At 38.9% G+C, this 12832-nt stretch overlaps 1 protein-coding gene across 5 annotated transcripts in view; it reads left to right on the plus strand.

Annotated features, from left to right (window-relative positions):
• Window positions 1–12832, plus strand: part of bcas3 (BCAS3 microtubule associated cell migration factor) — a 323750-nt gene that overhangs the window by 12137 nt on the left and 298781 nt on the right. For all 5 annotated transcript variants that reach the window (XM_084951630.1, XM_084951631.1, XM_084951628.1 and 2 more), the window contains 2 exons: window positions 2656–2737; window positions 6481–6553. In XM_084951630.1, coding sequence (XP_084807756.1) covers window positions 2656–2737; window positions 6481–6553 — 155 coding nt within the window. The remainder of the gene's footprint in view (window positions 1–2655; window positions 2738–6480; window positions 6554–12832) is intronic.

Below are 12832 nucleotides of genomic sequence, written 5' to 3' on the forward strand. Positions count from 1 at the left end.
AGTTTCCCCAGACATGAATTAAGCTGACTTCTAGACCATAACTTCTTTTCATATTCATTGAATTTTTCTTTTAGAGTAGGACTAGGCTTAATCCATGCCTGGGAAGCTGCTGATAAACCTGCTGAAAATTTAGACTTGAAACTAAAACTGGCATTTCCAAATGTTTTGTTTACCTTTTCATTTATTAAATTAAGTCTGCTATTTCACTCCATGTGGTTCATATTTATGGGTGGGAAATTACCCAAGATATCATCAAATATTTATGCAACTAAAAGAAATAAAATGCACGTGAAACAAATTAAATGAAAATATTAGCCTGGACTTTATTAAGGAAAAACTACAATACACTGCATATTTGTAATGAGAAAATTGAATTACTGCGGTCATTTACACACATTTAAGGGTGTTTTATTAATTTGTGAGCATGACTCGTGGTAGAGTGAAATATTTTATTTATCCTTCCCACTGTCCACTTTTCCTTCTCAAAGTCGGACTGAAGCCTGTTTTGTGGCTACTGGTGTTGCTGCACTAATGACACTGCCATCATTAGATTAAAACCAAATTACATTTTTGGCCATTAAATTTTTCAGTGTGGACAGATTCATTAAAAATGTGATAAGAGTTGCAGACGTAAGTGAAAAAAGAATCATTTGCCATAATTAACATAAAATACAGAACTTTGCATTGAACCCATCGTCCCCATTGTTCCCATTGCCCCTAATGCAAAATGCACAGTTCCCTCCAAAGATGATATAGTAGCTGAAAATTCTGATTTATTTATTTATTTATTTTTTTTAAATTTTATTTAATTTTTTTTTAATATAGTGTAACACAAAATCTTGGCAACAAAGAAGTCATGGGGTGGTTAATTAAGAAAGCCAGTACCTGAAGTAGTGGATGAAAAATGAAATGATGGAAACATAATTTACAACATAAATCCAAAAACTGCTAAAGATGACAGACACCGTGGAAATAATAAAGGTTAATGAAACATTCAGCTACAGGTCTCCCATCAATCTATTATATACAGTAAATCAGAAATCAAAGATAATTCTGAATTATGTTAAGACGCACTGGCTGTTTCTTATGTATTCTGCTACAGAGGCATTATGGGCTGCTGCCCACTTGGCATTAACCCACATCCCCAACCTCTCCTTGTTGGCTCTGTAAGTGGAGTCAGCTCATTTGTGTTGTGATGCCACTGGGACTTTTATTTTGTGCTTGGTGGATTTTACTTCGTGGTTTGGCTGGAGCTTAACAACCAGACCACCATGTGGATGTTCCCCATCCTCCCTCCCTACCTCACCCTGCCATTTTCTATGAAAAGTAGTTTTACACGGTGAGAAAACGTTGTTTTTCTTAGTGTGAACAGATCAGATCATTGGTTTAAAAAAAAAAAAAAAAAAAAAAAAAAGACAAGAAATTGTGCGCTTTAAAAGAAACGTGTGTTTTGAAACAGTTCCCTACAAGGCCGGACATAAAGATCTCCGAACGGCCTAATACCTAAATACTAGGGGTGCAACGATACACAAAATTCACGGTTCGGTTCGATACTTTGGTGTCACGGTTTGATATTTTTTCGATACAAAGAAAAATGATCATGCCTTTTTAATTTGTCATTTATTAAAATTATAAATATATATTTTAACTCAAAAGTCCAGTTTTTAAATTTAATGTTGCTGAAACAACAAAGTAATAAAAAAATAAATCTATCTGATGGAGAAATCCCTCATCTTTGGAAAAGAGAGTTTATTACAGAGAAATGGCTCTTTCCAAAATAAAAGCTATACTATACGCTTCTTCTGGGCTATACTCTCAGCAGCATATTAAACATATCAGGTCCCCATAAGGAGAATCCTGTGCTAACGGCTGTCTAAATGACTCGGGTAAAGTTTGTAGCATGCGTGCTTGTTGTTTTTGTCTGCTTCCACTTGTCTTTGCACTAGGATGATGTCGGAGTAAATGTGCAGTCATATTCGTTGTGTTCCCACTAGTGCTGTCAGCGTTAATCTCGTTGAAATGACGTTAACGCCACAACACGGCAAATCTCCGTTAACGAGCTACCGCGGATCGCCCCGTGCGTGGGGCTGGACAGCCAACACGTTAACGAGCTAACTGCGCTAACGCACTAGTTCCCACCAATGTAATTGAGCATTGCGTGGCACATCCAACATACTGTTTTACTTTAGTCCATGACGTGCTTACCTTCAGGGTCATACGTCACATGAAGACCAAAATAGTTCCAAACGCCAGACCTGAATGAGGGTGGGGGAGGTTCAATTTGCCATGTTGCAAGGAGCTTAGCTTCTGTCTCGCTAGCTTGCCCTGCGCTCAGTGAATCTGCATTCGACTACTCCGCCTAGGCTGCACTGTCGAGCGCAGATCCACTGAGCGCTCAACACAGACAGCATCGTCAGAAGGAAAGTTGATCAAATAAATTAAAAATGTTGTATTGTTCGATACATATGCGTACCGAACCGAAAGCACTGTATCGAACGGTTCAATATCGATACGAGTATCGTTGCACCCCTACTAAATACGTTTTGTTTTGGATTTTTTAATCCTGGTCTGTACTACTGAGTAAAAATACCTCTTTTATTGTGCTGATTTGTGAACTTCTGTTACTTTCAAGTCTAATATATGTTTTTTTTTCAGCTGGCAGGAGAAGCTCAAGAGCTTTTCTCAGTGCGACACGGTCCAGTGCGAGCTGCTCGCATTCTGCCAGCTCCTCATAACAGTGAGTATTTTCAGTACCTTTACTTGAATATGATATGCACCTACCTGCAGTTAAGCACATATTGCATATTCTTGCTTGAATAATTATACAGTAGTAATGACATGATTATACAGCATTAAAACCATTGCCAGGTGAAGTTGACAACAAAACAAACACAGTAGGTGTCAGTATTTTTCACATCTCTGCTATAAGGGTAGAGATGGGTTCCTTTAGTTATTTTTATAAGGTATTAGCTTGTTGGCAGGATCTTTTGGGTAATGTGCTGTGGGATTTGTATTCTGTGCACAGGCTATTTATGGTGTTTTGCAGTGTGCGGCCCACATTGGCTGGTAGAGGAGGCTGCTACTGTCATGGAGCGTCTTTGCTTTCAAAGGCTATTTAAGTCTACAACAGTGTTAAGCTGTGTATTACGCATCAAAAGTAACATCTGCATTGATATCAGGAACTTAGGTTTCATAAACACACTGCATGATTAAAATTATGAGATGGTCAATGTTTTCCATCCATCAGTGATTTTAATGCTGCTGATCATTATGTAGCTTTTTTTTTATGGTATCAGTGGTATTAAAGTTCCACATCTACATATCTGTTTCAGAAGAAGCTGCATTCAACTGTGAAACACAAACTTTTATACCTTGTACTAGATAAAATCTCAGCTCATGTTGTGCCACCTTCAGATGCTGTCTGAGATTTTTTTTTAACAATAAATGTCTCTTCTGAAACCACACAGGGATGTGGAGGAAGTTCATTTAAACATTTTTCCTTTGCAAGTCTTCTGAAGTGTCTTTTCAGCATAATTCGGAAATGTCTGTCCTGGAAAAAAAAACTCTGGTTAACTTGATTTCAGCATCCAAGGTCAACACTTAAAATTAAATTTCGGATGGCCTATTGTAATGCAGTTTTGGGTTGTGGGCATTTTAAGTGGTGCTATATCATTAAAATTAAAGAGTGCTCCTTGGTTCCTCATCCTAATGTTGTCGTAAATCTATGATTACTGTTAGCCCGCTCTCAGTCAGTAGTCCATATTACTAGTAATGCAGGCATTGGTGTCCTTTTGTCATGAAGAGTTTAGCCAAACAAAGGGTATCCCAAGTGCATTTTGATCAAATTTGAGTTTTGTATTTGCGTCAGTATTATATCATTAATGTAACACACGGGCCGCGGTAATCTGACAAGGATGATTGCTACAAAATGATGCCACAGAAAGTCTTCTTTTAGCAAACATTGAAAAAGAATCATTGTTCATTATTAATGATGATTTTTGGATACCTTCAGAAAAATTAGTGAATATTATTTAAAAAAAAAAAAAAAAAAAAGGAAGTAGAAAGAAAAACATTTTCGTCCACTAATCCAATTCAGAGTCTTGAGCTGGAACCTGACATGGGGCCACAGGCGTGGTACGCCCTGAACAGGTTGCCAGTTTGTTGCAGGGCAACAATAGAAAGCTCATAGTGCTTAATGTAAAAGCTGAGATCACACAGACCACAGTGGCTGCTTCAACCTGAGATGAACTTTAAGTACAGCAGGGAAACCACATAGAAACTGCAGTCTGGCATCTGAAGCGATCAAACAGCACCTGAATAACACTCTGTAGCTTCACCAAGTGACGTGTGAAATGCTTCCATATCCACCACCTGGATGCATGCACATGCATAATTAGTGCGTTGTAGTGTAAATTCCTCAAGGACAAAAAACAGACTGGCACGCGGAGCCTCCTGCATAGACCCCCTCTCTTACTATCTGATAGTGAGATTTCTGTCACTCACCCTAAAGTTGACTCGCAGATTTGGAAAGTGTAACAGAGGCTTTCAAAATCAGCATTTTGTGATTTACATTACTCACAATTTGCTTTTATGAGTAATGTAGCGTGGTCCAAATGAAAATTACAATGCAGGAGGAAAATGAGAATTTTTGTGAATCAGTATATTGAACAGTACTTTCAGATTCATTTCTTTTTGGAAGGAAAAATTTCCCATGATGTTCTGTGAATGCACGTTTGATCTGCTTACCTAATGCTGTTTTATATGAACTGAATTACAAACAACGTTAAAGCATTTCATTTCATTTGTAATGTAAGTGAAATAGTCCCAGTAATGACGAACAAATGTGGCACTGGTTCCACTAGTGGAAGGTTGAATGCAGTATTAATTGCAGTTCACATATTCTCAAAGTCATGGTGCAAATGGTCGACTTGTTCCACTGATGAGACTCTTTACAGGCATGACGTTTAAATTTAATCCCTGCAGGTGTCAATCGGTTCTGTGAAAGATGGTTTGTGGCTTTTTTTTTTCGGTGCAAAAATCGTCTTTGTGTTCGCCGTCTATGTTGCAGTCTTTTGGCAGATTTCAACAACACACAATGGCAGCTTTTGAGGAGTGCTGGAAGTGGATAAAAGCAAACCACAGTAATAAGAAGCAGCAGATAGCCCCGACACATGAGGGGAGTAATTCTCTCAGCAGAAAATAAATATGAATTGTACCACTGCAGGGAAGGACACTGATTGTAATCTGTTAGGGTGCAAACAGTGTTGCACTGTGGCGAGCCATTAAAAGGCCAATTGTCTGGGATATGAGGCTGTGGGTGGGTGGACTCGTAAAGCCCTGAAAATAGGTGTTGATTATAATAAGGCAAGGTTCCTCCTTCCTGGAATAGAGAAGGAAAAGCTGGTTTTCCAAAGGAAGTAAACGCGTTTATCCACATCTCGTTTACGAGCTATGATCTTTTGTTGTTTTGGAAAATGAAGCAATGACTTCTCTGTCTGATAACAAATGAGCATTGAGGAGATACTTTGTGAATGCTCTCCGGTCTTCATGCTAGAGGAAATGCCATGCAGTTTAATATGTAGCCTGATGTTTCGGGCGATGTCATAGTATTATTTAAACATACACTTACTTGTTTCTGTTACTATTCATTGCAGTAGTAATCAAATCAAAGTTGCTCTATGCATCTTCCCAGAATGTTTTATTTTTTTTAGTTAAATGTGCCATTCACCAAGTCTCCAAGGAGCATATTTATGTTCCGGCTCAATATCTTGACTGATGACAGAAACATGAAAGGATGAGAAGGATCCTGTTGGTAGTGTTAAAGGCTGGTACGGAAGGCACATTTGCTCTCATGCCATACCACAGGAACTTGGGCTGATTACTGTCAACCCTCAAATTACAGTCCTCTAAAGGGTAACATCTTCTTCAGTCTAAGCACCCCCATCCACTCAGTCCCCTTATCCTTTGCCAAACTTCAAAAATGAGACAATTAGGGAAAATATGGGATCAGCATGATTTCTCTTCATTTTTCACATGCCCACTGGACTTTGCGTTTTCAATAAGATTTCTCCATCATTTTTGAGTTTTGTTAACTTTTTTTGGAGGAACAACAATGTTTGGGTTTTTTTTTTTTTTTTTAAATAATTTTACATCAAGCTTCATTTATTCTTTTAGCTCAAATTTACAGTAGAAAATCAGTAGAAACTAGCAAACAAAGTCTTTAAATTAAGTGATTCCATGTTTTGGATGGGAAAAAAAAAATCTCCATTTATCAAAAAATATTTTGCAACCATAATTGGATTATGGGGCAACCATAGTAATGTAATCAGCACGTTTCCTGCCATGGTAATAGCCTGCCTGTTGTATGAGGGTGGGGAGTGCTCGAGCCCTCACATGTTTGGTAAAGAATGTCTCTCTTTGTTGTGTGCAGATTCTGCTGTTTCTCATCTGGCTCTTCCTCTGACTCCTCTTCCTCCTCAGGTCCTGTAAAGCTGGACAGTTTTGCTGACAAGAGGCCCCTCCTTGGGGTCTGCAAGAGCACGGGGTCCTCTGGGTGAGTTCAGGCTTCGTTATAAAACTGACATCACTTCCTGTCGGTCACCCATAAACTGCAATGCAAAATAGTGACTTTGCTTCCCTTCTGTTTATAAGTGATGAATTATAGATTCACATCTTTCTGCTATAATGTTGTGCTATTCTATGCGATAAGTGACTGACAGCTTAACTAGTGGAGGGGCAAAAAAATGATGTTCTATAATGTTGTCTTAAACTTAAAGACTAGATGCCTGTTAAGCTCTGTCTTTGCCTAGTAAAGACAGGCATCTACTTTCTAATTAAAAGTGCACTTACTGGAAAGTGAGAAACTAAAGCAACCTGTGTCTCATGGGATTTAGCCGTCCTTTCTTTAAAACCTGCCAATTGTGTTTTACTTTCGGTGATGTTATGAAGGACAACAAATGCTCCATCTGAAAGTCATTTTTAAAAATAAGAGGCATCAAAGGACACCCAACATTTTGTTACGAACCCTTCACATGCAACTTGAGGTGAGCCACCCATGTGGGCTTAGTGACTATTAGTGGCAGTGTGGCTGGAATGCGAGCAGTACCTGAATGCCCCACAGGCTGGGCGAAGGGTGATGGAGCAGATGTGCAGAAGCCTGGGATTGTTAGGGTTAGGCCTGGGAATGTCATGTCTTTGTTTAGTGCAAGAAAACTTGCTTCAAAAGTGACAGACCCCGAGGCATCTTGCACTCCCTTCTCTATACCCAGTTCGTGCCCTCCCTTCTTCCCCCCTCTTCCACTTACTTATGCTGCTCTTCCAGAGCAACACAAAATTTAACTCAATATATCCTCCCCAGGAAATGAAATAAGGAAGTCTGTCTTCAGCTGGGTCTTGATGGAGACCACCTTCTTGATGTTTTCCAGGAACTGCTGCCACTGTCTCTCTGACGCCATTGCCATTGCTTCTGCTTTTCCTATGTCCTCACTGACACTGAGACAGGCAGCGTTTTGACGGTTTGGCAAATCACCCAGGCGTCGTTCAACACTAATGCTGAAAACATGTACTGTGTTGAAAAGCAGAAACCCTGACCTCTGGCTGAATGGCACAGCCTGGTCCTTCCCTCTACAGAAGTGCTCGGTAAATAACACTTTGGTCAAAGACAAGAAGGAAAAAAGCTTCCGGGTGCGGCGCTGTACTTTCCATCGGGCCTGTTCATAAACTTACTAAGGTCCTCGCACAATTTTTAGCATATAATCATTTTGAAATAACAGCTTTTGTTAACCACCAAAAAGGATGCCGTCCTGACACTTAAATGGAAAACAGATTGGACTCTTGGCTGCTAGAGCAGTGCTGGTTTAGAAGTCGGTTCAGTCAGCTCTAGGCTTAGATTACAAGATTTGCAAATTAAAGGAAAACCAGAGAAGGGAAAAAGCATGTGTGCTAAAGCGCTGTACTTGTGGATTTCCAGCCAGGCACACTCAACATAATTTTATCAATGGAAAGGATTATATGTAAAGTCCAAACAATGTAAGGATCCAGTGATTTTCTTGACAGTAAAGCTACATATGCGTCCCTTTCACTCTGTACCAGTGCCAGAGGGCTTTAGGAATTAGTAAAGACTGCTGGTGCCCTTGCAGACCTGGGTGTGTACGTCTGCTCACATTTCTGGAAAAGATTTAAGTTTCCTTCCCTTTCTAGCTGTTGTTATTATTTTCAGTCGTTTTAATTACATCCACAGGTATTAGTATTCTCAAAGTGATTCTCAGTGAAATTTTATGGGAAAGACCAAGGCGACTTAACTGTTTGCGGGTGTTTGAGTGCACACATATCTTGGGCAAAAGTTCAGTGATGAATAAGTGTGCTTTGTTCTCTGGAGTGACATTTCCAACCTCCATCTACCCCCTCACAACATCTCCACATGCCGAGAGGATGTGGTCCCCTCAATATAGACTTCTTTCAGCATCAGAATTAATACTGCACGGGCTATTTCTAGACTCTAGTTAATACACATGGATGAACAGTCACTACTGAGGCCATGGACAGACTTTTTTGAAGGGTTGTACAGTGTGTCAAACAGTAAACAGTGTTCTACATCCTGAATGCCCACCTCAAGCGGCCCTTTTATTATATTGTTTTTTAAAAAGAGCGCCAATTTCAAAAGGCGGATGCATTGCACCACTGCTTACTCCTCTTCTGCTGATTGTTTTTCTTCTAAAAAAAAGCTACACACTAGGCTGTGTAGGTTATTTATTTATATTACAAATAAGTATTTTTATGTGTTGCTGATGGGGCTGAAAATGTCTGGTAGTGATGTTAGAACAACAGAATCATCAGTTCACTTTAAATCTATAATTGTCAGTTGACAGCTAACTTGATTGAGAGAGATTTTTTTTTAATTCTTTTGTTTTTTAAATCTATAAAATGGTGTATTTTGTTTTTACTTGATATACAAAAATTAAACATGATAATAATACTTAGACAATAAATGCATTAGTACCTAGAGGCACGACACGGATGGATTTTAGTGCCACTATAGATGTGTCCATGTGTCGTATACATTGCATGCTTACGCCTTTGAAGGACAGATGGTTAAAAGCTTTCCTGCCAAAAAGCCCTTAAATGGCGGGTGAGGTAATCGAAGGAACAACAGTGAGCATACACACAAGACGTTAATCAAAGAGACTAGAGTCTGTGTATCACACGTGGTTATTAAAAGTCATTCAAAGTTGTTGTTTTTTTAAAAATTGATGTTATTGTTATTGGTTACAGCTTAATTAGCCAACAGAAGCACTTAGTTAGGGGCTTGGAAAAAAAATCATGGTCTGTTTTAGAAGTGACCTTTTCATGACATTAGCCACATGTCCATTTTTATGGTTACCAAGGCAACATTTTTCTCATCTAATATGATCGGTTGATCACATTAGTCTGCTGTTCAGAGACAACGTGCACAACACACATGACCCTAAGTAGTCACCTTCATAAATATGGCTCCTTTTAACCCTATTTAAGCGATTGACCAGTGTTTCCTGTTGAGATTGGGCAAGCAAATAAGCCATGCTTGCACAATAAATGTGAAAAACACATTGACAAATGGATATAGTTTTCATCTTTAAATGTTGAGGCATCAAACTATGCAAATTATCGGTGCAAGCTGATGTGCTTTGATTTCAGTTTCTACTACCTAACTCTAATTTCCCATAAGTCATAAGGTGCTGTTTCGTGGTGCAGTGTTACTTTAAAAACAAACCTAAAAAGCTACACAGAGGGTTGGGTGAAGCTTGCCTCCTCCCACCACTCACACTGACAGTAAGTGCCATGCAAAATCCAAAGTAAATGTACAGCAAACACAATTTCATCCTCCTGCACATTTGCATTTAATCTGCTTTAAATCCTTTAGTGAAATATCACAGGTTATTAACTACATGGTTGGAGGCAACAAATTCCACTTAGCCCACACAAACACTTTTGATGGCAAAAGCCCATTGAAGCACTAAGCACTAAGTGTTTCAGTGCATTTTCATGACAGGTTTTGCTCTGTGCACCGGATGTATCCTTTTTCTAAAGTGTATTAAATGGAAATCGTGAAGCATTTGTATAAAACAAGCCACCAGATTAAGGGATTTGGAGAAGTGATGCTTTTTATCCACCATGAGGTTATGGTATTCTTCACTGTCACACCATGACCATGCGCACAAACATGTGCTGTCCAATCTTAGCTGGAGGGTGGATGCTGCCGTGAACGTATTTAATTTGTCCTGCATCAAAATTGCGGTAAAGCTGTATCAATTATGTTCAAGATGATCGGAGTATTTAGACACCGTGTCAGCCCAGAGGACAATCCACAGTCCTCCTTTTGCCCTGGCTGGCAAAATTTGCCTTCAATTTGTGGAAAGGAATGTCATGTTCTCCACTGAGAAAACCATTTTGATCAAATTGTTCCCTGACACTTTTGTCATGCTCCTGCGTGGAAATGAGAGTAGCTGTAATCTGTTCTTTCACTTCCCCTTTTTCGTTGCCCCACATGTGGACACACATACGTACTTGTGCAGTGCATAGGCAGAGCTCAGGGGCTCAGGCTTCACTGTGGAACGTTTATTTTGACTTCCATGTCTGCTTTATGTCTGTCGAAAATGTGTTCTGCCTCGCCAGTTTTCCTCCTTCAAATAGGAAGTCAGATTATACTCAGTAGTACTGGAAGTGGTGCATATAAACACAGCCGACAGGCTGAATGATTAGTAATGACTTTTCAAACTTTTACCACAGCTTCATTCTTTAAGCCAGGCCCCTGTGGTCAAAGCAATTAATATTTTATTTTACTAAAGTTTAAACTTTTCCTTTCCTCTAGATTGAAGTATATTGCAATACTATTGTAATTTTCTCCAGATGTTAACTGTTAAGTAACACCCACTGTTGGAGGGCTCGCTATCAGTCTTAGATTAAGGCTTAACTGGGCAAAAATAATCAGATGCCTTTTTATGGCTGTAAGTAAAAACTTTTATGAAGTTGGGGAAGTCTCATCTCTACCGATATTTAGAAGAGGTCCAAAAATGACTTTACTTTGAAGCTTCCCTGAGATGTTGGAGGAGACATACTTTCTGATTACATAATCTGATTAGAAGATAACAAAAATTGCATCCATGATAAACATGGGGCTCTAGAGATGGCAATCTCCATCCACCACTTTTGCCCAGGCTTAAATATACTAATAACGACTGAGTGGCATAATCTCTCCAGCATGTCCTTCCCTGCAGCCACTTTCTAGATTACTTAAATTTTGTACAGATATTTATGAATCCAATGATTTGGCTATGATTCCCTTTCCTGTACTACTTTTGGTAAGTGGGCATTGCACCAGCCACTATTACATCCCAATTGTGATGCATTTATATGCCTCCAGCAGCTCATTGTCACTCCCTTAACAGGAGTCCTGTGCCTTTATGACTAATAGGGTACACAGGCTTTTCTATTGGTCTATTGATTGCAGAACAACAAAGATTTAAAAGTTAATTATTACTTTTTGAGTTATTGCACTAAATATATTTTACTAAATGCTAGCAAGTAATTTTGTCTTTAGAGCTGATGAAATAGTCATGAAAAGTTTTGCTCTGAAAAATATAAAAGTTGAACACTGGCCTCAAGCCTAAGTTGATACGTCACATTTCTTATATAGCTTTAAGATGTCAAAGCAGAAGAAAGAACTGCTGTATGAACATCTGGTCATACAGCAGTTCTTTCAGATGTTTCTTGTGTCAAGTGCTTCCACTTAACATAGACAGAAAATTGGCACATGAGGTTAAAATGGGATCTAATGCAAGCCATGGTTTGGGTAATGAATATTAATACCCACTTCACTGCTGTCAAAGAAAGAATAAGCTGAATTTATTGGGTGCATATACATAAATCCCATGTTGATTTTTTTTCCCCCATTGTTGTGCTTTTAATGTTACACATCTTTGAGTCACAAACTTGTAGGAGGTTTTTTTTTTTTTAAATGTTTTGTAGCTAGTATAGTCAGATTTAATGGGTTTGTTATCTATTTAGCTGCACTTTTCACTCTAATGCAGTATGCTTTAACACATAAACACTAACAATGAGTAAAAGCCTGTACATGAATACACATGGACAAACACAGGGTAGTTTGTTTTCAAAATGCTGGCAATTATTCTTATTATTATGTGAAGTATTAAATAGTGGAGGAAATGTATTTCTGGCAGACATGGAGCTGTGGTTGAACTTTTTACCCTAATTACTTTCCTGCTAATGCCTCCAGTCTGCCGGAATCACTGTGGCTCCCCCAGGCCCCCAGTAGGCTCTGATGTGGCTAGTATTTGTGTGTGGAGAAGGGGAGCTCTGGGTTTCAGCAGAGAGCCAATAAGAGTCATAAGAGAAAACAAATAAGGAGGAGTAGAGAAAAAATGTTGCACTGCAGTTTTTCTTTTCTTTCCCTTTGATTTCATAAATATAGAATTTTACATAAACTTATCATGGGGACAAATGTCATGGTAGTTTGAGAGTTTTATTGATTTCTTTGAACTGTTAGAATTATTGTATGTATTGTTAATTTCTTTAGCTCCATACAGGGTCATAAGTATACATACAGGCTCAAATATATATACATATACACCCAATAACATTTTGTTAAGTGTCCCTTATCAAGCATGCTTTTGGTAGCCATTGACAATTTTCTGGTGTAATTCTAGCGGGTTATTTGACCACTCTTTTTGCCAGAATTGGTAGAGCTCATTGGACTGGTTGGGAACTGGTTTGGGAACGCCATTCCAGAAGCTTAGTGTTAGCCTGCTTTACCCCTTTAAAGACCAGTTTTGATGTG

This window comes from Perissodus microlepis, chromosome 14 (assembly GCF_051167445.1).
Source record: "Perissodus microlepis isolate ML-2025 ecotype Zambia chromosome 14, ASM5116744v1, whole genome shotgun sequence".
Classification (NCBI taxonomy): domain Eukaryota; kingdom Metazoa; phylum Chordata; class Actinopteri; order Cichliformes; family Cichlidae; genus Perissodus; species Perissodus microlepis.